Source organism: Monopterus albus, unplaced genomic scaffold, assembly GCF_001952655.1.
Source record: "Monopterus albus unplaced genomic scaffold, M_albus_1.0 scaffold31.1, whole genome shotgun sequence".
NCBI lineage: Eukaryota > Metazoa > Chordata > Actinopteri > Synbranchiformes > Synbranchidae > Monopterus > Monopterus albus.
In genome coordinates, this window is record NW_018127911.1 from 6152341 (window position 1) to 6175105 (window position 22765).

Genomic DNA, 22765 nt, shown 5'->3' on the forward strand with positions numbered 1-22765 from the left:
ACAAAATCAGACGGAAAGTCTGAGAATTCACTTAAAAACTCTGAATAAGGAGCAGGTGGACGGTATACAATAACAAACAGAACAGGCTTTTGAGTTTTCCAGTTTGGGTGTGAGAGACTCAGGGTGAGACTTTCAAATGAGTTATAACTATGTTTAGGTCTAGGGTCAATTAATAGGCTTGAGTCAAAGATCGCTGCCACACCTCTCTGTTTCTCTAATTACCCACACAATAACTGGTTCTGCAGTGCATAACTGGAAAATATTTTTAAGTCAACACAGAGCCAGTGGACACATACAAACACTTCGACTAGAATCAAGCATATGCAGAATGGAGATACAGGGTTTTGTCAGATAGCACAGCAATCTTGATTGGCAGATGGAAAAGGGATCGCAAACAGATTAATTAAATTTAAGGAGCAGAGTCGCTTGTGCTGATTAACAGTCATTGCAGATTGAAATAAAAACCAATCAGCATTTGTGTCATCAATCGTGATCTGATCGCCAATCAGCATAAGCCTAATATGCAGGCAGCCAAGTACAATACTTGTATTCATATATTTAAATGCTATCAGGAAAGCACTTGAGTCTATGTCAATCACATAAGTGTGATTGAAAACACAAGCACAGAACCTGCTTCAGAGTCTTGACCGTGGAGTTGTGTACAATCATTTCCACCTACCTTCATCCAAGCTGTAAAAGTTTTATTTCGCTAGCACTCTTCCCGGTCATAAGCACGGATTGCACCTGTGGCTCTACTCAGTTAATCTGACTGCACTCAACTTGAGCACACCAGAGTAACTATGCTTCTGTGAGGCGAAATAAACATGCTCATGAGTGTATTGGCTATAACTGTTGTCTCATCACTGTTTTCCAGGCAGAGAAGAAGCACAAGAGCTTCCAGGAACTCGACCGTTTTATGCACTACTACACACGCTTCAAGAACCATGAGCACAGCTATCAGGTAAACAGGTCTGGCTGTGTTTTCTAATTATGTCTGCTTTGCATAGTGTACAAAAGCCACCTTTCCACCACTTGGTACTGGCTCAACCCGACTCAACTTATTTGTGTTTCCATCAAACGTTGGGGATACTACCTGGTACTATTTTTGGTATCACCTCCCTTGATGTTCCAATTGAGCAGAGGCAATACCAAATGGCGATGAGTAAACACTGCAGACTAGGGACTGGTAAGAGAAATCGCATCATCAATACACGAGACGTCCAGGAACAAAGAAAGTGCCATTTTTTAAAAGCAACGCTATTTAACGCTAACCACTACTTTACTGTAGTTACTGTACTAACTAAAAACAGCCACACATCGAGAATCAAGAACAGCATACCTTCGATGTCCTCCATTATTACTTTGTCGGTTGCTGACGACGTCATGGCAGTGTAACCAGCTACACTGAGAGGGGACCATCTGCAGTGGAAAACCAAGCACCCGGTACCAAAAGCGAGTAGAACAGAGTTGAGTCAAGTTGAGTTGAGCCGGTACCAGCTGATGGAAAAGAGCTTAAAGAGTCATGCAGTGGATGTAACCAGTGGGAACGTGTAATCTAGTGTAAAACTGGCACATGGCCTTAGAGATTGACATGCTCTGTGCAGTATACTGTGAAATGATGAGAGTGTAATATTTCTGTATTCTGTACAACTACTACATTACCAGAGACTGCCCTACAGTACTTCTTTGGGGATTGTTGTGGCAGCAATTGTGCCATAATTAAAAAAAAAAAAAAAGTCTGCTGCTCCCACCTTTGTTCATTTATGTAATCTCATATTCTGGCATTCTCTTTGTTTGGCAAGCCATTTTATGCAACAATCAAAGGTTTCAGCTTCTGTTCTCTCCACCATAGCTGGAGCAGCGCCTGTTAAAAACAGCCAAAGAGAAGATGGAGCATCTCAGTCAAGCGCTGAGTGCAAGTGAGTATGCAGTCTGCCATAACACTGTCAATCTTCATTGCATCTTTAGACACATCTTAATCTAGTCCTCTGGTGTTGAGTTTTGGGAAGTATGGAAGAGGGAGAAAAACAAAAAAAAGTGTTTTAATAATGTATTAATAGCAGTGGGTATAGTTAATATTCAGCAGGCATGTCTAAGTTACAAGAAAGCTTTGCTCTGTAAATAAGCTTTGTCTAGAGTCCTTTAAGCCCCCCATCTGTAAAGGCAATTAAAACCTGGTTAGCATAGTGACATTTTGTTCTGATACTCACTCAGTTTAAATCTCAGTAGATTCTGATTGCAGTGGTGCTGCCTCTATTATTGTGGTTGCCAGCTTGCAGAGAGATGGAATTGGTCATGGCTCAGTAGTCATGGTTTTGGCTTAGTTGAAAGTTTGCACAGTTCATCCTGCATAATAGAACTGCAGAAAGGTTTTATTTTCCAAAAATCACCATTGGCTGTGATTACCAATCACTATACTCACTATTTAGATGCAGATGACTTTTTAAAATTAAAGTTAAACTATGTTTCTTTTAAAGATGACACAAAGGATTCTGCTGCCTTCACTTGTGCCCTCTTTTTGACTGTTCAACATGTTTATACTCACTACTATGATACACCTTTACTCAAACGATGTACTCAAATGAGGTCACAGCTTGAGCATGATATTCACCAAAGATCCAGCAGATGTTTTACCCTCAGGAGCTGTTAAAGAGATTTCAAATGTACAGTTCACCAAAGGCCAGCACAGTTCCTGGCCCTCTCTTCCCATGAAGCTACTGTAGACTGCAGGGACATAATTTAAAACAGTATCTACAATACATGTATTCATCATTTTGGACTGGTCTGCTTAGAAGTGTAGGTCACTTAGGAAGAATTGAGGGATGTATTTTACAAAAGTAAAGCAGATACTAATTTTTGTTATCTGAATCTCTCTGTACTTCTTATTCCCAGGGGAAGGAGGCCCACCTGACACTACGTTCATTGAAGATGCTGTCCTAGAACTACTAAAGACTCGCCGCATCCTCAAGTGTTCCTATCCCTATGGGTTCTTTCTGGAGCCGAAAAGCACAAAGAAAGAGATCTACGAGCTTATGCAGGTATCAATCAGTCCAACTTATTGAGAAGAAAGACAAATGTTCATATTGGGCAGTTTCATAGGTGTCATTAGAGATGTGGGACTAATGCGTTCTACCTCGGGATCATCCCAGTTATACCAGCACATCTCAGATTTTAGCTAAAAATTAGTGTTGTATAATTTATGATTGCCAGTATAGATGCAAAATGTACTTACCTGCTATATTTTATATTGCCTTTGAATTACTGTAAAATTAATGGGCGAAGCTACCGTAAATCTTAGTTTCTTATTCTTTACAGTAGATTGATACACAGTAGGGGTGGAACGGTTCACAAAATTCATATTTCATATCAAATTCATAGCTCAGTTTTGGGGTCATGGTTTTCAGTTTGGTTTGCTTTGTTTTTGGTAAAGCTGTGGGAGAAAAAGTTGAATGTTTGCCTTAAAAATCTGGCGAAGGCCATAAAAAAACATAAAATGTCAACATAAAGTGCAGCATGAACCAAACTCAAACTGTACAATCTTCTGTTTTCCTGACAAGATCTACTTGCAGCAACAATGTACCCTGCTGTAGAGAACAGTCTCTCACATGGTACAGCGAGGTAATTTGTTATATCCACCACTAGACACGCAACAGATAGAACTCAGTTCTATCAAATATGTCAATTTACACAGAGCGTGTAAGAGGCACGTCATTTTTTTTTTTTTAAGTTTCAGGACTATTTTTTTCCTCCTGCTGCTGCAGCTCTATGAATCAGTCAAATCCCTAGTTATCTGTTGCAGACTTTTACTGGTATCTGTTCAGTAACTCCGAGCATTTTTGGTTCCACTTTCCTCCACCCTGTGCAGTGAGCCAGGGAAAATCAGTACAATTAATTAATAAATTAATTCTTAAAAATGTAAAAACGTGCTAATTTTTCCCTAATGAGCATACATAAAAACTTTTTTGTCCAGTACATTTCTGCTGTCAGTCAGCCCAGTGAAGATCGTTGGTCTGACCCGTCTTCCTGCGGTCCTGCTGACAGACAGCTGTTCTGACAACACTGAACGTGGTGTTTACATCTTGCTTTCACAGAGGAATTCCCAGTAAATTCGTACTAGAACGAAACGACGCTGGCAGATCTACTAACTGTACTTTGTCTTGTCCACTTGCCATTTAGTAGACTGACAGCTGCAATGATAATCTGTGCCACTTATTGGCACGAGGCTTTTTTTTTTTTTCTGCATATACTTTAGCCTATTTCAAATGAACTGAACAGTACATGTGTGCCCCGAACCGTGACTAGTGAACCAAATGGCTCGGATTGTTTCCTTGAACCGTTACACCCCTAATACACAGTTGTCCTAAAAGTAGCTCAGTTGTACAGGTACTTGTAAAGTCACTTTGTCCTTGATCAACCCAGTTTAGGAACAGATTATTTGATGAGACAAAAGTAAACTTGAAATTGTATAATCATAAACTTGAATCACTCACTGAGTTTTCAAAAAAAAGAAAAAAAAAGAAAAAAAAAAAAAAAGAAGAAAGTCTCTGGTCCAGCTCACTTTTCTGTTCTCAGACAGACTTGGAGATGGTGACTGAGGACCTGGCACAGAAGGTTAATCGGCCTTACCTGCGGACGCCGCGTCACAAAATCATTCGTGCAGCGTGTTTGGTACAGCAGAAGAGGCAGGAGTTCCTGGCCTCTGTAGCCAGGGGAGTGGCCCCCAATGACTCTCCTGAGGCCCCCAGGCGCAGGTAAGACATACATATAGCTCACTAGATGTGTCAAACTACATTGTAAAAACACTACTGCAATGTAACACAAGTGGCCAATTAGTTATACAAGTTCAGCACTTAATCACATTGTTATACTAACAAAAACTTTGTCTCTTTCTTAATTGTAGCTTCGCTGGCGGAACGTGGGACTGGGAATATTTAGGCTTTGCATCACCTGAGGTAACAGAACCAGCCTCAATTTCAGTGAATGCTTGTTAGCTAAAATGTCAGCTGTGTTGTTTCAACCCACACAAACTAAAATCATTTTTATACTGAGATCCTGCGCTACTGCCAGTTCAAAAGATCACCCTTGTGCTGTTCATACAGATTAACTTAAGGGCGGTATAATCGCAAGATGGCCTGTGAATTTAGACAGCAGGCCATCATTCCACACCAGAGGCAAGACACGAGCTCTAAGTCAGCTGTGACATAAAATTTGTGCCAGTAGTCTAAAACAACCAACACCAATGGCAGGAGAGATAAGTGCGGAAATAGCTTTGTTGGCTCGTCAAGTGTTTTTTCCACTTAAAGAAAAATTGATGTGGTTCTTGCTGTGTGTACTACTGTCATGAGTAAAAACTGCAACCAATGCGTTAATGATCATAATCAGGAAAGCTTTAACCTGGAAGTTAGAGAGAAGCCGAGAACAGTTTGAGGCAGAGCGGCATGCAGACTTGAGACACCAGTGATAATGTCACGTACATATTACCTCATCAAAACATAGCACTTGGTCCTGGACCGTTGGCTCAACCTTTCTACACAGAGTGCGTTTCACCTCTGGTACTACGTCCCAAGGTGGACCGAAAATGGCCCACCATTCCGGCTTTGTGCCTTACACACAGAAAACGAGACAGAATAAAGGCGTACCAGTCCCACCCACCTCAAAAACACAGTGAGTAAGGGGCTGAAATGTACATATGCCTTTGACACTATGTTATGATCTGACATATCAGATTTTATAATATCACTGTGAAATGTAGACAAATGAAATGTTTAATCTTTATAGAAGATGCCGTTCCATTACACTTACAGCTCTTACACCCCCCTTCAAAGCTGAAAGTGGTTAATCAGTATGCTTGAAACCATTGTGATTCGTCGGACCGTTTATCTGTAAATTGGGAGCGCTTGATTTGATGTACTAATGCAGGCACAACGTTGTTAAATCACATTTAATCAAGCTTAACTAATTATATAAGCCTAAATCATGATTTATATATAATGAAATTACACAACCCTACATTACACCTTTCTTATGAGTATCAGTAGTCAGTGTAAATGTTTTTAATATTGCTGGTTTGACTTTTACTGTAACACCACTGACAACCCATGATAAGCCAAAAATCCCAATGTGATTCCACACACCGGAGCAAGACAGATGGTTCAGTTTTCCCCTGTGCACCAGTGCTTTGGCGAAAGCAGGTTGCTCCCAATCACTGCACATTTGTAGTTAACAGAGTCATAAAACTGTTGTCCACATAATGGATTATTGACTTGTTTCTTTTTCCTGTACACCTTGATGCATGCACACATGCCAGTTTGATAAATGAATTTTGAAACTCCTTATCCTCTACCTGCTCAGCACCATGCAGTGAAGCACGAGGAAAGCGTGTGTTTACTGAAGATGTAAACGGCCACTACTGGACGGATATTTTATTATACAAGCTTGGATAGATAATGGATGGATGGATTTATTTTCCTTGGCAAATAACGACACATCTCAGTTTTTAAGCATGTGCAAAAAAGGGTTGAGCAGGAATAATAGAAACCCTGCGGTGCTAACAAGCACATCATCCATCCATTTATTATCTATACCACTCACCCTGTAGAGCTACATACAGTAGCAGATGCTTCAACTAAGTCCACACACCAACTTTGACGATCAGTTAAATATGAGGACAACTGCTAGCTGGCGTTGGCTTCCCAACAGGAACAGACCGAAGAAAGTAGAATCCACACACTGTTCACTCAACTTCCACAACCTCAAATCCTGTAGCCAGAGAAAACATCGCTTTAACAAAGCAAATTGAGAGCTCAGATGAGTCCTCCTTTAGTCTGTCGCTCAGGGGTAGAGCTACCCCAGCCTCAAAATGATCATTTGAAACAGTTAAAAAAAAAAAAAAATTAACATTAACCTTAATGAAGGTGATTTATTGCAGGATTGTTGGGTTAGACTCACTTATCTAGGTGTACTAGGTGTACTAAACATGGTTATTATAGCAGGCCGTTGTCATTACTTTACAACCTTTTTGCCCACGCAGCCCAGTTTCCACAACAAAGCTATTTTACACATCATACAGTCCAAACTAAGCCCATTATAACAAGTAACCTCTCCATACAGGTGACATTCAGGGCAGATGTACAGGTTTATTTAGAAAAGCTGCAAATGCAAAGACTGATATCAGGATTTTAAGAATCAATACTGAATTGTTCAAGTTGCAGTTAATAGGAAGATTGATATTTATATCCAGTCTTAGTAAACCTGCTCTCTCACTGGTTGGTCTGAACACGCCAGAATAATGAAGTAGCAGTCACTTTTTGAACAATTTGAAACAGTTTTTTGTCTGCCACACTGTTGGTCTTAATTAGACATTACTAGGAATAATCCACGTCTCGCTTGCTAGTATCTCTGTTAGACCTTAATTTGTATCTATTTGTTTACTGTACTGCACTATTCTACTATTGATTTTTAAGACAAATGTAGTATACAAGCCAGCTGAAGCACACATAACCACTTCAGTTTACAAGCCAGAAAAAAACATTTAATTAAGCACAGTGAATGCTACAAAGATGTGGGTTATCCTCAAAAGAACAAATTATCAAAGTAAACACAGGTGAAATTCTCATCTTAGATATCATTCAGGGCAATATTTTATTGCTGTCAGATTATTTAGGGCATTATTTAGCTGACCATCAAGCCATTTTTGACCCCTAATTAAGTAATTAAGAGCCTCTGTTTCTTAGCTGCAGTAGTTAATGGGAACACCACAGTAATAATCAAAGCCTGATGATGCTGTCTCACAGGCGCAGCTACAGATGGTCGTCTCCATGGCTCTTACAGTGCCCACAGATCTCTTTATAGTGGATTATTTTTAGAGTGGTGGAAACATTAAAGACAGGGTTTGGGTGATAGGCTTTTGATGATTTTAATGTGGCTCAGTTACTTTGGCAAATATATGAGATAACTTAATGGAGAATGAATTAATTATTTGATATGCCGCTAGGCCATTTCAGTATCTGTAAACCTTTTGTACTGGCCCATAGCCAGAGAGTAGCCTTTCATTTACCACTAGCTTATGGCGGTTGGCAGTATCGCTGAATTGAATGATTCATGTAACCACTACAGGATATGTAGTATATGTCTAAACTAGGTATACTTCATGTAGAACTTTCTTTTATTAGACAACTTTAATCACCTATTTAAGTTGCATTATACTGCATCATTAAATGATGGATGCCATTATGATATCACTGGATCTCAGTCTCTTGAGACATGTCCGTCATTGTTACATTTTTCATGCTCATTACAACTAAGCCTGGATAAAACTTTTAAAACTTAGAAATAAATATTTATAAAATGTTCCTTTTTAATAATCATGTTTGATAAAGTATTCTAGTTGTTTCTGAGATAAGTCAGGCATATTCACATGGTATTTTAAGACATTTGAACCTTGGTCCTCATGCTGCTAATTTTCTGATTCCCTCCTGGTGAGCGCGTGTTCTGCTTGGATTCAGTCTCGACTGGAGCCTGATGATTGAAGGCTTGGTCTGAGATGAAGGAGTTTGAAGTAGTCTCTAGAGGCAGATCTTTCCTGTAACAGAAGACATACTCCATTTTAATCAAACTGCTTCACTATTTGAATCCATGTTAACGCTTTACAAATTCATCTAATACATGTGTATAACAAAAATCTTTGAAATGATTCAAAGAAATTGTAGCAACTGTGGCCCCTGACCAGCAATATATGGCATGAAGTGATATGCTGATTTAAGAGTTGTTGACATAATGACTGCATGAATCTTTACAAGCAAACACAAATTATTACTTTTTAGTTAGTTTAGTTTTTTTTTGCTTTTGTTTTAAGGAGTATGCAGAGTTCCAGTACAGACGGAGACATAGGCAGCGAAGGCGAGGTGACATGTCCAGTCTCCGTAGCAACACACCTGATCCGGATGACCCCAGCGACAATACTTTAGGTACTGGAGTGGATCTTACTGTCTGTCTTCATTTGTTGTTCATTTGTATACATTATAGTGAATAAGGTCCACTGCCTGTCTGCCGTTTGGTGTTTACAGTCTTATGCAAAAGTTTAGGCACCCCTTGATACATAACAGATTTTGGTGATTTTTTATTTGAACAGATGTTAACACAGTTTCTCTTGGAAATGGAAAAAATGCACAATATTTTCTGCAAACAGTGATGCATAGTTACTTCTTATGCCATAAATTGAACAAAAATAAAAAATAAAAACATTATTATGGCATGGTGCAAAAGTTTGGGCACCCTACACAATCAGTACTTAGTAACACCTCCTCTGGCAGATATCACAGCTTGCAAACGCTTTTCATAGCCAGCTAAAAGTCTTTCAATTCTTGTACTTGGGATCTTCTCCCATTCTTCCTTGCAAAAGGCTTCTAGTTCTGTAATATTCTTTGGTCGTCTTGCATGCACAGCTCTTTTAAGATCTACCCACAAATTTTCAATGATGTTTAAATCAGGGGACTGTGATGGCCATTCCAAAACCTTCAGCCTGCGTCTCTTGAGGTATTCCATAGTGGATTTCGAGGTATGTTTAGGATCATTGTCCTGTTGTAGAAGCCATCCTCTTTTCAGCTTCAGCTTTTTTACAGATGGTGTGATGTTTGCTTCCAGAATTTGCTGGTATTTAGTGGAATCCATTCTTCCCTCCACCCGTGCAATGTTTCCTGTGCCACTGGCTGCAACACAACCCCAGAGCATGATAGATCCACCCCCATGCTTAATAGTTGGCAAGGTGTTCTTTTCATGAAATGCTGCTCCTTTTTTTCTCCAAACATGCCTTTGCTGATTGTGTCCAAAGAGTTCTATTTTAACTTCATCAGTCCACAGCACTTGTTTCCAAAACGCATCGGGCTTCTGTAGATGTCCTGTTGCATACTTCAGACGTTGGATTTTATGATGGGGACGCAGATAAGGTTTTCTTCTGCTGACTCTTCCATGAAGGCCTTGTCTGTGCAAGCATCGCTGCACAGTGGAACGGTGCACCACCACTCCTGAGTCTGCTAAATCTTCCTGCAGGTTTTTTGCAGTCAAATGGGGGTTTTGATTTGTCTTTCTGACCAGCATACGAGCAGTTCTGTCCGAGAGTTTTCTTGGTCTTCCAGATCTCATCTTGACCTCCACAGTTCCCCTGATCTGCCATCTCTTAATTACATTTCTTACTGTGGAAACTGCAAGCTGACAACGCTTTGCTATCTTCTTGTAGCCTTCTCCTGCATTGTGGGCGTCAATAACTTTCATTTTCAGGGTCTTACACAGCTGCTTAGAGGAACCCATGGTTGCTGGGTGTCCACAAGTGTGTGCACAAGGTTTGAAGAGTCAAAGTATTTGTACAGCTTTGAAATTGGCATTTACCAATGACAGCTGTTGCTGTGCATCAGATCTAACGAGCTGATTAAGGTCTGATACCTTGTGAGAGACTTTGAGACTCTGGAACTCTTAGGGTGCCCAAACTTTTGCACCATGCCATAATAATGTTTTTATTTTTTATTTTTGTTCAATTTATGGCATAAGAAGTAACTATGCATCACTGTTTGCTGAAAATATTGTGCATTTTTTCCATTTCCAAGAGAAACTGTGTTAACATCTGTTCAAATAAAAAATCACCAAAATCTGTTATTTATCAAGGGGTGCCTAAACTTTTGCATGAGACTGTATATGCTGTTTATGCACTCGATTACTTGGTCACCTTGCTGAGTTTGCTAAAATGTGGTAATTGGCAGTGGCTTACATTTCTGTCTAAGCACTGCTGTATAGATTCTGTTTAATGACAGTATTTTTGTCCATTTCTGCTTCTGCAAAGACACACATGATGTTGGGGGTGAATGCCGACAAGGTACTCTGATGGTGAGTGTACAGTTACCATTTTTATGTTAGCCCAAGGCTTTCAGCCTTTGAAACTTATCAGACTACATGTACAGTACAGCATTAATCTGGGTGAATTGCTTTCTGAAGGGCTTGTCCTGTGTAACAAAATTTAGTTGGACCCATTTTGGGTTTTATCTTATTTTTGTTTCCAAAGACGATGCACTTCTTCCTCCAGCAAATTTGCCCACTGTTTTATCATATAAAAGGTAGAGATATATGAACCACAGTCTGCTTCTGAATGGAAAGGAGAGGAACCAGCTGTTGCAGACTAGAGACTTCAGTTGGAGGTTTCAAAGCTGTAGGAACATGTTTAAGTTTCCTAACAAAGTAACAGTCATCTTTTTCCAAGGCTAATTTAGCTTTAGCACAGCTAGTTTCATTTAGCTCCAGTGTAGCGATGCGCAGGGGGCGGGCTTATCCTGCATATCTGATTTCATGATCAAGCGTGATGTCACAGCAGGTACAGTTCCAAAAACACTTGTCCACTTGCAGGGGATACAATTTTTTTTTAGATAATGTAAAACACCATAGAGACAGATTGTAATTTGACAACAGAGGAAGACCTCTGCCATCACCATGATCCATCCTAAACCTTTCGTTTTCTTTTGTTTTCCATCATACCATCTCTTTGAAATGTAAAACCTCAAAAACACCTCTACAGCAACCAGCAACATAGCAGCTATTAAAAAAAAAAACATACTCACATTACCTGTTGGTTATTCTGCAACTGGACCATGTTCATTGTGACCTAGTGTGGGTGCTCTGCATTACTGACACTGTGTCCTTTTATGTTCTTGTAGGGTCTTGGTTCCTTGGATGATGATGATCCTAACATTCTCCTGGCCATTCAGCTGTCACTCCAGGACTCCGGGATTGCAGGGACTGGCTCCAACCATGAGGTCCTTGCCAATGAAGCCTCACTCGGTGCAATTGGCACCTCCCTGCCTTCTAGGCTTGAACAGAATACTCCTGGTGTAGAGGTCCTCCCCAGAGCTTTCCTGAGCAGCTCAGAACTTCTGGAGCTGGGAGATAACTTGGCTGGACTTGGTAACATCAGTAGCCAGTACCCTGCTGTCACTGGTGTTCATGCTGATGTACAGCATTGTGACAGTCACCACCAGGCCTACGGGGTCTCTGTGCCAATACCTGTGGTCCCAGGTGGCAGCAATTCATCGACAGGCCTCTTCCTCTCTTCCAGTGACATGATAAACTCGACAATATGTGACAGCCACGACCCATCCTCATCCTCTGCATTAGCAGGTGACATCATGGCTTGGTTTCATGACATGAATCCTCAAGGTATCACCCTGGTTCCTTCATCCTCCTCCGACACCAAGTCAGGCCTTGGTGCACTTCTTGCACTCAGAGAAGGTTGTCTGCAAGATGATGAAAAAACGTGCGTTGACGTCCTACCTGAAAACAGGAAACCTCAGGAAGTGATGACAGATGTGGGTTCCTGCTCTCAGAGACGGGTTGACACAGAGGAGGAGGAGGAGTGTTCCGTCGCTGAGAGGCCGACCCAGTTAGATCTAGTAGGGCTGGACACTGTGCCGTTACCTTACATGGCCGCCCTTGACACATGTGAAGACCATGCTGAGCGTGGAGGCTCTAAAGTCTGCCATGTTGATACTCCAAGATGTGACTCTGTATCTGATCAGCTGTCCAGCACCAGCTCCTCTGAGTGGGAGGAGCAAGTGCACTTGGTATGATCTGATTGGCTGCAATGGGAAGGAGCTTTTTCGGTATGGCCAAAAACCACTATAGATTGCAAATTAAATAGGGTAGTAGTAGCAGCTATTCAGGTGGAATGCATACAGAATGAAGGATGTGTAAGGTCGTATTCAGTGGGAAACAGGGCAAGAAGTATTTCGATTTAGACTCTTGGCTTAGTTTAGCATTACAGTACGATCGGTTTCCTGAATTTACTGTATTGTCAGTCTCCCAACATCCAGTCCTCCAGAAAAGAAAGCACTGACTTAAGGACAAATTTCATTTGATAACAATTTTCAGTATGTCTCCTAAAATGATTTTGTGCTGATAGAAATATGATAATTTTTCTTCTGAAATCAGTTTTAGAAGAAATAAGAGTTTTAGAAACCTTATTCTAGTACAGGTATTATTTTTGTTCCACTGGAGTAAAAGCCTACTTTATGTGTCTGAATCAGGGCTGAGGGACATTTTTCAACTACATGGTGAGCAGATTAATATTCAGTTCCAATATGTAATCTGTAGGCTACAGGCTGAGAGAGAATTCTCCCCTCTGTCCATATCTGCCCATTTTATAGGTGCCAAACACTGACTAGCAAAAGCACAATTTGCAGTCACCAAGTGGATTTTTCAGAGCAAATTGTGCCTGCTTATTACAATCTCAACAACTCAGCTAAACGTTAATGTGAAAGTCTTGAGCCATATTGTATTTGAGATTGTGGCTGAGTGATATTTTCACTGTGTGACTCAGTAATTTAGGAGCATAACAGTTGTGCACATTACGTGAAACATTCATAAAGAGTTTTGATTAATTATTCAAATGAACATTAGGTGGCCTGCTCGAAAACATTTCAAAATGGACTTGAAGACAATGGTTATTCATCTCAAAGCCTCAGTCCTGACATAATTTCAATGGGAAATGTCATCTAAGCTTCAGAAACACACAGTATCATTTGTTTCATACTTCAGTCACAACATTCTAAATTCCATTGTAGCTCGTCTTAAACTAATGTTTGAGCAGCTGCACCTGAATGTAGAGTGTACAGGCTAAGCAGACGGTGAGTAACCTTGTTTAAAAACTCCAGGAAGGGCTGGTGAAACATCAGACTTTGATGAATTAATTAAACAAGCCTAAGTTACTGTAATTAATCTCTGCATCCCTACAGTATAATATAAACTTTTCTCAGAGCTCTGGAGATGTCCTGGACTGCAGGGTAACGTATGGAGAAAAAACATGAATGTGTATTGGATTTTAAACATGTTGGCAAGGGGCTGGGGGAGGGGTCTGCATCTTTGAAACGGTTTTCTACAGTGCCTTTATGTCAGTCACCTTTATTTAGTTCTTTTTCACACATTTTCTGAGTGCTAATTTACGGTGCAGTGTAAACAAAACAAACACCTGTTACCTTAAAGTTGATTCTCACAAAGTTTATAGTGTGCAGACATGAGCTGTTTTTCATCAAAGTATTTGTAGCATGAGGCTTTTTGTTGGTTCTAGTAGCACTGCATTAATGGATAACACAAATTTTTATATGATTTCGTATAATGGTTATTGGTCAATGTCACTTTGAAATATTCTGAAAGCTTTTATTTTTCATTTTTTTGCACAGTAGGGCTTCTTACAGTACACAAAACCTTTCCTGTGGTTGAAACAATCTAAATTCACTGTATTGACTTTGGAATGTATCTTACCTGAAGACACGAAAATATAGGAAAGTTGCAATATAAAGTAGGTATCTATGAAATGAAACTGATCCAACAAGGGAAATGGATTATGCATAACCAGTATGAGATGAAGTGCATTGATCAGTGTTCTACCTTCAAGTCACGTTTTTGCACAGACTGTCTGATTGAAGTCAATTAGCTTATCTTTTCTAGCAGATATAGAGAGCCGCATTAAATCTAAAGATGCAGTAGTTATTGCTTTGACAAGTGTCTTGAAGTTGTGAAACAGAGTGCCATATGGTGGTTTGTTGGACTCGGTTAACATACACTACAGTAAGTAAACGGAGGAGATGACGTATGTTGCCCTCTCTGTGTAACAGTGTGCTGTGCATGAAATGGGTACAAGTCTAAATGGAATTTGTACTTCCTTTTTATTTCACCTCTAATGTCCAGGTGATTTATTTTAAAATAACACATAACATTTTGTAACTCATTGAGATTTTCTATTGTAAAGGAACTAATCCTTGAAATGCTATTTGCACTTTCATAGTCTATACTTGATACATTCCCTCTTTATATGAAAAATGTTTGATGTGTGATACCAATAAACTATGTGTTGAGTTTTTATGTGTGTACTTTATTCATACAGCTGTTACAGGTTCTCTTCTCTGGTCACTGAGATGCATACAGACTAAACAAACATAGAGAGAGAGCTCTGACGTAGCTTTGTGAGAGTGTTAAAGATGACAGATTGTCATTTAATGGAGTGAGTTTGGCAATCTTGAAGTTTCATTTAGACAAGACAAATTACAATCATTTTAACAGAGATTATTAGTTTGTTGCTAATTAGATCAGGATCAAAGATTTTTATGGTCACTTCACTGTATCTGCAGGACATGCAGAAAATCGAAATACTGTTTCTATCTCACCTACTATTGACTGCCCATACCATTTAGAAAACTAAAATAGAATAAAAGTAGAGTAAAAATAGAATAAAAAGAATAAGAAAACTAAGTCAAAGTGATTAGAATAAAGCTAAAAGGTATAACCTAATAGGCTATGACTCAAACCATGTACAGTCAGTGACAGTAGTGCAAATAGTAATAAGAAGATTGTCAGATGGTTGTGAGATTGAGACGCACATGGACAGTAGTGCAAATGACCAACGGCAGCAGATATGATGGTAAAAACAGTCGGCAGCAGATTTACATGTAATATAACAATAGCACATATTATGACAATAAAAGTGTTGGAAACAGCTGCAACTTCCCTGTGTACTTAAACATTATAGCAGGCGTCTGGAAAAAATAACTGCAGTTTGTGAGCCTTGACTAAATATTTAAATACATTTAAACAAGTACAGTAGAAGTTTGGTGTTTGCCTCTCATGAAGATTGGAGGCCAATGACCTGCAGCAGGAGGAAGAACATGAGGACAATGTCCAAATAGAGGTTAAGAGCTGCAAACACATACTCCTCAGGAGATACTTCATACTTCCTGTGTTTTCCACCCAGGATAAGCTGAGTATCAAACACCAAGTACTGCAGAGAGACAGAGTGAGAAGAGATGCTTTAACATTGACACTTGAAGGCAACGTAGCTGTGTGATGAAAGAGACCAGCCAGTTACAGGAATCAGTCTGAAAGAAAACACGAGCGGTATTTCCTATCTTCGAGAGAGGTGACCGTGCAGATAACAGGCTATATAAGTAATCGTGTAGTCACAGTCGTACAGCTGAAACGGTTGTGACTTGGTGCTGACAGCTTGATCAGCTCTGTGTGTGGTCGTAGTTTGTTCCACCAGCTGACGGAATGGGTCACAACATTTGCTGTTAATGCCAAAGGCACAGAGAGAGATGACTGTGACGATGAAGCCCACTGCTGTTAAGCATTACATAATGGAAATTAAAGGGCATGAGCACATCTGAGTCTCTCTCTCTTTAAACTAACTACTGTGACAAACTCTGGTGGCAGGGTGCTTGGCCCTGGGATCAAATCTTTGACCGCATATACTCATTTGTCATTAAATGTTCTTTGATGATGGTTTCTGCCATTTTAAAAGGTCAGCCTCCATCTGATTCTCGATTCGGTTCAGCCTGTGTTGAAGAAAACCATATTACATAATCACCATTTGAGTGTACTTACTAAAGAAAAGAGAAGGGTTCCCAAGCAGGCATATAAGATGTAAAGGTACTGTTGAAGGAATCAGAGACACAAAATAAGCACAGGTATTCAGCAACACAACTGGATTTATACTGATTTGTGATTATCAATAAAATGACAGTATGCAGACAATAATTCAGCCTCAACCTTGAACACAGTAGATGAAAAAGTGAGCATACTTGTATCCCTTTTATTTTCTAGTTGATCTGTAGAGTAAACGTTATAGTAAAGGTTGATAAAGGGTGGACACAATATGCTTTGAGAAAGCAGTTTATTTTCTGTTCCAGTTCCTTTGTCTTGTGTAAAAATAGCAATTTAAAATCAATGAAACACTTTTTTCTGTAACTTCCCAGCTTAAGGCTATAGCATTAACAGCCGTCACAGTAAACAGCCCAGTGCATTTAAATGCATCAGTCTGAGATCAGTGCGAGTCCTGAGAGGTTTGAGAGCGAGCGTTCTCTTCTTTATAGTCTGCTCAGTACACAGGTCAGTGCCAGTACATCCTAGGGATAAAAGCTATGAGGCTGTATATACTGTCTGCCTCTAACTGCACACTGCTGCAATTCATTTCAAACCTGTTCTCACAGCAAATACGTGTAAACACAATGACTCCTTGATTTACCTGTGATCGGAGGATTGCACAAAGCAATGCGAACGAAAAGAGGGTCCAGGCAAACACCCACAGACTTCCATTTGCTCTAGTGAAGTCCCACTGGGGCCAGAAAGGGGGAAACAAGAGACAGACCCTGAATGTGACAAGCCTCTCAAACAGACAGCTGTAGATAGAACATCTCTCGTTTATACTCATCATTGTGTAAAAAACCAGGGCGCTCAAGGTCGTCTGCACTGCAGCTGTGCTGTGAGGCGCTGCAGATTACTAGATGATGAAGACACATTGCAGCTCAGCACACAAGAAAATCCTAAAGATTCTGGATATAATGAGCCTGTATAATTAATCAACAATATGCAATGCAGGCACAGGGGAGTGGAGGTTGCCTTTTGGCCTGTATGCCCTTTTCAGATCGACAGAAAAAAGATGGCAGTTTCTTCAAGAGAATCACTTAACACTGATCACCTGAGGAGCTATGAGCTAAACATGCAAGGCAATCTGTATGACATTTATATCACAGTGACAGAGACAAAAGAGCTCTGTGCACAGCCTGTCTTGCAGAGCAAAAGGTGCTGGTCACTGCAAGATGAATGTGAATTCATTAAAAAAATAAAGGAAAAAAAATGTGTTTGTGTTAGCGACTGCTCACTCAGCACCCCATATATATACATATATATATATATATATATACATACATTTAAAAGGGGCTGAGGGGCAGGTCACTTTGTCATCACTGCATTGCCTCATAAATATAAGCTATTTAACGTGATGCATATGCCTCGCTGCTACAGATTAATAATGTGCTAAGAGCTTCAGTCCAGATATATTCTCAGTATAAATATTAGACAACTGTTTCATTATTTCATCCGGTCTAAGCTGAAAAAAATAAATGCTGCCCCTGCAGATGAAATAATAGGCCCAATGTAATTAAATGGGACTTTAAATACAATTTGAATTTGGCTCATATCTTATTCACTTGTCTATTTTTCGGCCTCTTGGGTGTATGATTACTTTAGTTATGAATATGAGCCATTTATTGGAGCAGCATCTCAAGCCATCAATGAAGTGATTCTCAAAAGGTCTCCTCACTTGTGCACATTGACTCTGGCTAATAAAACACTGACACTGCAACTTCCACTCAAACTTAAATGTCACTTGTACAAGCATAAGCTATTTTATATAAACAAAGTGACTTTGAAAGAAGGATTGTTGATGTATGTTGCCAACACATATAAAGTAAAATCAAACAGACACAACAGTTTGATATATCACAGCTGTTTACATTCAGTTCTTGTTATAATTGGTTATAGATCAGGAATCCAAGTCTGTTATCAGATTGTCAGACTTCTTTAAAAATGTATATGTATGTCACTGAACAAACCAAACCAGAAATGGCTTTTTCAATATTTAAAAATATCTTGCTGGAGGACCATCATGTCTCCAAGCATGACTATGACAGGGCCTTTTTAAAGATCCATTTTGTAGCATGTTTGCTTTATTAGACAGTTCATGGTGAAAGAAGGCTGGCAAAAAGCAAGAGGAAGTGATTTATCAAATAACAAAAGGCTCCTGGCCACTTCTTAACTCAAGATTTATAGTAGGAAACTCAGCCAGCATGAGGACAGGTTTAAACTCTGTACCATCACTGGACAGAAGTGATTTACAGACACGAGGCAATGGAAAAACCTAAATCAGTGAGGGGGAGAAACACAACAAAAGCAGATGCTGGAATGAGGAAGAGTCACCACCTTTATCTTATGAAGAAACATTTGTATCCTGATGGGAGTGGTCTCTTCCAGGATGACCGTACCTCCATCCACAGGGCACAAGGGGTCACTGAATGGATTGATGAGTATGAAAATGATGTGAACCATATACGGTGGCATTCAAAGTCACCAGATTTCAACCCAGTTGAACACCTATGGCAGATTTTGGACTGACGTGTTAGACAGCGTCTCTACCATCACCATCAAAACACCAGCTGAGGGAAGATGTTTTGGAAGAACAGTGTTCTTCCCGCCTGTAGAGCTCAGAGACTTGGAGAGTCAAGGTGCACTGACATTGTTCTGTTGGTATGTGGTGGCCCAACACTTTACTAAGACACTTTATTTTGATTTAATTTGTCCCCATATGCATTTAATCTAACAAATGATCTTAGCAGTAATCACAGTTTTGCCTGGACCGAGTTTTAAACTGTGTTCTGGTGACTGCACATACTGCAGCAACCACAGCAGTAGAAAACCTAATCAGCAGCTCAGCTTAACACTTTTCCTTTGACTGCACATGGGAAACACAGCTCAGTGTATGGTCATTTACCACTGACTGCATAGCAAAGTTGCCACAGTTTACAGCATTTCACTTTTGACTGCGCTGCAAACCGAGCTGTGTGACAGTGTGTTACCTTAGTCTGCACAGCAAACAAACTCAGGGAGAGAGACACCAGCGCTGTTGCCCCCACAGCCCACAGAACTGCTTCAGCATTAAAATATCTGCAGAGAGAAAAAAGATATGCAGTGGGAAACACACCCCATGGTATCATGGTACCTAGTCAGCGGGCAGAGAGGATACATGAACAATGGGGTTCTCATCTATCCCAAATAGGTAACATTTTCTTATAAGACACATAGTATTATTCCGTTCAATAATCTGTATTAACTAGAGCAATGGCAGAGACCCTCACCGGATGTGCACTGCATAATGTATTGCCTGTGGTCATTTTGTATCAGTTATTACTTCAGTTATGCTAATATCCTATAAATATGATAATTTGAATGTATTTTTGATAGTCAGGCCTCAACCGACTCCTTTACTGACAGAATGACATCCTGCTAAAAAAGAAATATCTCACAGATGGAAAAGGCAGCTAAGCTGTGTTTATGCAGGCACTGGTAGAGAAAAAAAAACTGGTTTGAGCTGTTTGTGATGCTTCTGATTTATCCCCAGCTTCACCCAATATGATTCAATTTACTCTTTCATTTGGTAACCCAACTTTGGTAACATCTTTTCATGTTTGATGGCTTCATTGCCGCCATCGTACGCAATATCCGATATGAATCAAATAGGGTTGTTATTGTGCAGGTGAGTCAGCATCAGGTGGGGATTCATCCTTGGAAACAAACACTCACACCACAACAGATCCGAGCATCAGGCCTTCAGCAATAGTCTGCAAAAAATAAATGGAAGGTAAATACATGACAAAAAAAAACAAAAAACAAAACAACCCCCCCCCACAAAACAGTAAGCTAGAGCAGGTGGGGGTTTAATTTGATGCCTGGCTGGTACTGCTTCTACTCACAAACAGGCCCAGGGCAATGAAATTGAGAGGGACTTGACGACGTAGGTTGTCACAGCAGGACATGGCCAAAATGAGCACCACCACCACTGCCCTATTTCACAAAGAATATAGAGTATATTGGAAATAGCAAATAAAAAGGCGACAGTATAAAAATAAAAGAGCACTGTGCTCAACATGTGAATTCATTGAGTGCTTTTATGCACAGTGTAGCTGGCAGTTTCTTAGATTTGGATTCAGACTGGGGTGACAATCTGTAATTTACTTCTGTGGATTTCCCAAGAGCAACATTTTCATCCAGGGAACTCACCAAACAGGAGGTTTGTAGATGGTCAGACTGGTTAAAACAAGTGTGACAAGTGTGCTTTTATTCTATTGTGCAAGGTATAGTGGATATGAGAAACGTAGGCTGGGGGTGATGCCCACCCTCCCGGATTCTGTGCCCCAGTAATCCAGTTTTGGCTTAACCCTTAATACCTAACTGATCATCTCTGTTGTAGTTATTCTGACTATTAAGCTTGTCTTGTTTGACTCGCTGCATGCTTTGATTAGCTCAGTCACCTTTGTGTCTCTCGATGTACAGTAATGGTGTGTACCACCCTGTAGGTATGCTTTGTTGACTTTGGAACTTATGTTTTATGCATGTTGTGTGCACTAAACCATACTACTATTTGAGTTTGTGTCAATATAAGAAATTAAGAAAGTCTAAGTGCATGCTTTGAACGGCTTACATCATGGTGTAGGAGAACCAGTTGTTGGCTCGTGTCCATTGCCAGAGAGCGTCCCTGTTATTTGATTCATAAAAAAAAAGAGAGAGAGAAGGGAGTGTTTAGTAGAGGCACCATTTATTTGAAAGCAGCAGTAGAATGATTTTATTAAATATTAACAGAGGACAGAGCATGGTGCACATGGGGTCTGAATGCAATTTATGAAAAGAAATTACTGTAGCAGCATTCTACCACATACATTATACAAAACATATAAAGCTTTCAAACTATTGCAAGCAAAGTAATATGTGGTAGAAATACTATTTTATTCTCCGCCATCTCCTCTCACCTCACATATTTAAGATTATTTGAGCAGTGCTAGGTTGCATGCTCAAAGTTTCTGTGGGGACAATTTGTGCCCATGCCCCTCTGTGTTGCTGGGTGCTCTTACGTGCTCACAGACTACAAAACGTTTATAAATGTTTAGGTGCCTGACATGGATTCCTCTACTTTGGAAGGATTTCCCTTGTGTAATGGTGTCTCACCAGTAAAGAAAAGCACAGATGATCCCAACCGTCGCCAGCAGCTGAATCATCAAGGTCAGGTAGACCTTCCTTATGAAACCTGTTCAGAAAGGAAGGCACAGAGACATATTGAGGAGTGTGGGAGGTGAAGAGCTGAGCAGATCAGGAAACAATTTTCAATTGTAAATCAATTTCAAGAAAACACTACAAAGGAAATGAGGGAGTAAATATTGTCTGTCCTTTTTTCAGCTCTGTCCACACAAACCAAAGCATATTCAGTTCTCTCGCTTTCTCTTTCTCGCTGTGTCCCTCACCTCTTCGTATGGCAGCATCACTGAAACCGCTATCCTCTAAGCCATAGGAGTAGTCAGGTGGAGCTTGACCATACTGCTGGTCACCTGCAGCCGCTGCAGCACCCTCAGGGTGGACCATGTTATCATAGCTGCCAGGAGGGGAGACCACTGCGATATTCCCCTTCCCCACCTGAGGGATTCAAACAAAGCATAACAGACAGTTCAAACTACACTTCTAAAACAAAATCATTTGAGATAATGTGAATAGTGGTCTTAGTTTTATTTCTGAAATGAATAAAATTAACTATCACCCATGTGTAATCAAATGTGCAAAGCAGCTCCTGTGGACATTTTTATGATGAAGGTTTTATGATGATCCCAAGATCAAAGTCTAATAGTGTGGCTGATGGTATTTGAACAGATGGACATTAAATTCAAAATGAACAGGAAAGAACCACATTTTTAGCTCAGTACCCCACTCCCTTTTCTTCTGTAATAAAAACGGTCTAATATTGCTACTAACCTGATAACTCATCCCTGAATAAGAGCTCTCCTGAAAGTTGTATGGAGGGGGATGAGATCCATATCCACCATTACTGCTGCCATTGCTTTGGTCCATTCCACTACCAGAGGAGAAATGTCACACATAAAGGTGAGTTAGGCTGAGACACAAATGCATCTGTATACACAATGTCAGCGCTTTCATTAGTCATGATAAATCGGCAAATGGGGCAGTGTCAGCATGGAACAAATAAATGGGTAATTACAAAATGGTGCATTGCACAAATACTGAGAGCCAGCCATGACTAACATCTATAATTAAGGTCTTAAGCTGCCATTTAATAGAGCTGTATGTATATTTAATGGCCAAATAGGTTGTGGTTAATTGAGCTCAGAGGAAATTCAGTTGT

General features: G+C 40.1%; 2 protein-coding genes across 5 annotated transcripts in view; one reads left to right on the top strand and one right to left on the bottom strand.

Annotated features, from left to right (window-relative positions):
• The window catches only part of LOC109958243 (ankyrin repeat and IBR domain-containing protein 1), a 37680-nt gene extending 23176 nt beyond the window's left edge, over nucleotides 1-14504 (top strand). For all 4 annotated transcript variants that reach the window (XM_020596754.1, XM_020596752.1, XM_020596751.1 and 1 more), the window contains exons 13-20: nucleotides 875-961; nucleotides 1853-1919; nucleotides 2893-3038; nucleotides 4573-4751; nucleotides 4901-4952; nucleotides 8855-8966; nucleotides 10832-10875; nucleotides 11697-14504. In XM_020596754.1, the coding sequence (XP_020452410.1) occupies nucleotides 875-961; nucleotides 1853-1919; nucleotides 2893-3038; nucleotides 4573-4751; nucleotides 4901-4952; nucleotides 8855-8966; nucleotides 10832-10875; nucleotides 11697-12605 (1596 nt within the window). In that variant the 3' untranslated portion in view covers nucleotides 12606-14504. The remainder of the gene's footprint in view (nucleotides 1-874; nucleotides 962-1852; nucleotides 1920-2892; nucleotides 3039-4572; nucleotides 4752-4900; nucleotides 4953-8854; nucleotides 8967-10831; nucleotides 10876-11696) is intronic.
• Nucleotides 14505-15457: 953 nt separating this feature from the next.
• Nucleotides 15458-22765, bottom strand: part of LOC109958337 (protein lifeguard 1) — a 9191-nt gene continuing 1883 nt past the window's right edge. The window contains exons 2-11 of the mRNA XM_020596883.1: nucleotides 22378-22477; nucleotides 21876-22044; nucleotides 21583-21661; nucleotides 21062-21115; nucleotides 20334-20424; nucleotides 20164-20201; nucleotides 19440-19527; nucleotides 17051-17140; nucleotides 16411-16458; nucleotides 15458-15808 (exon numbers count right to left, since the gene is read on the bottom strand). Of these exons, the coding sequence (XP_020452539.1) occupies nucleotides 15653-15808; nucleotides 16411-16458; nucleotides 17051-17140; nucleotides 19440-19527; nucleotides 20164-20201; nucleotides 20334-20424; nucleotides 21062-21115; nucleotides 21583-21661; nucleotides 21876-22044; nucleotides 22378-22477 (913 nt within the window). The 3' untranslated portion in view covers nucleotides 15458-15652. The remainder of the gene's footprint in view (nucleotides 15809-16410; nucleotides 16459-17050; nucleotides 17141-19439; nucleotides 19528-20163; nucleotides 20202-20333; nucleotides 20425-21061; nucleotides 21116-21582; nucleotides 21662-21875; nucleotides 22045-22377; nucleotides 22478-22765) is intronic.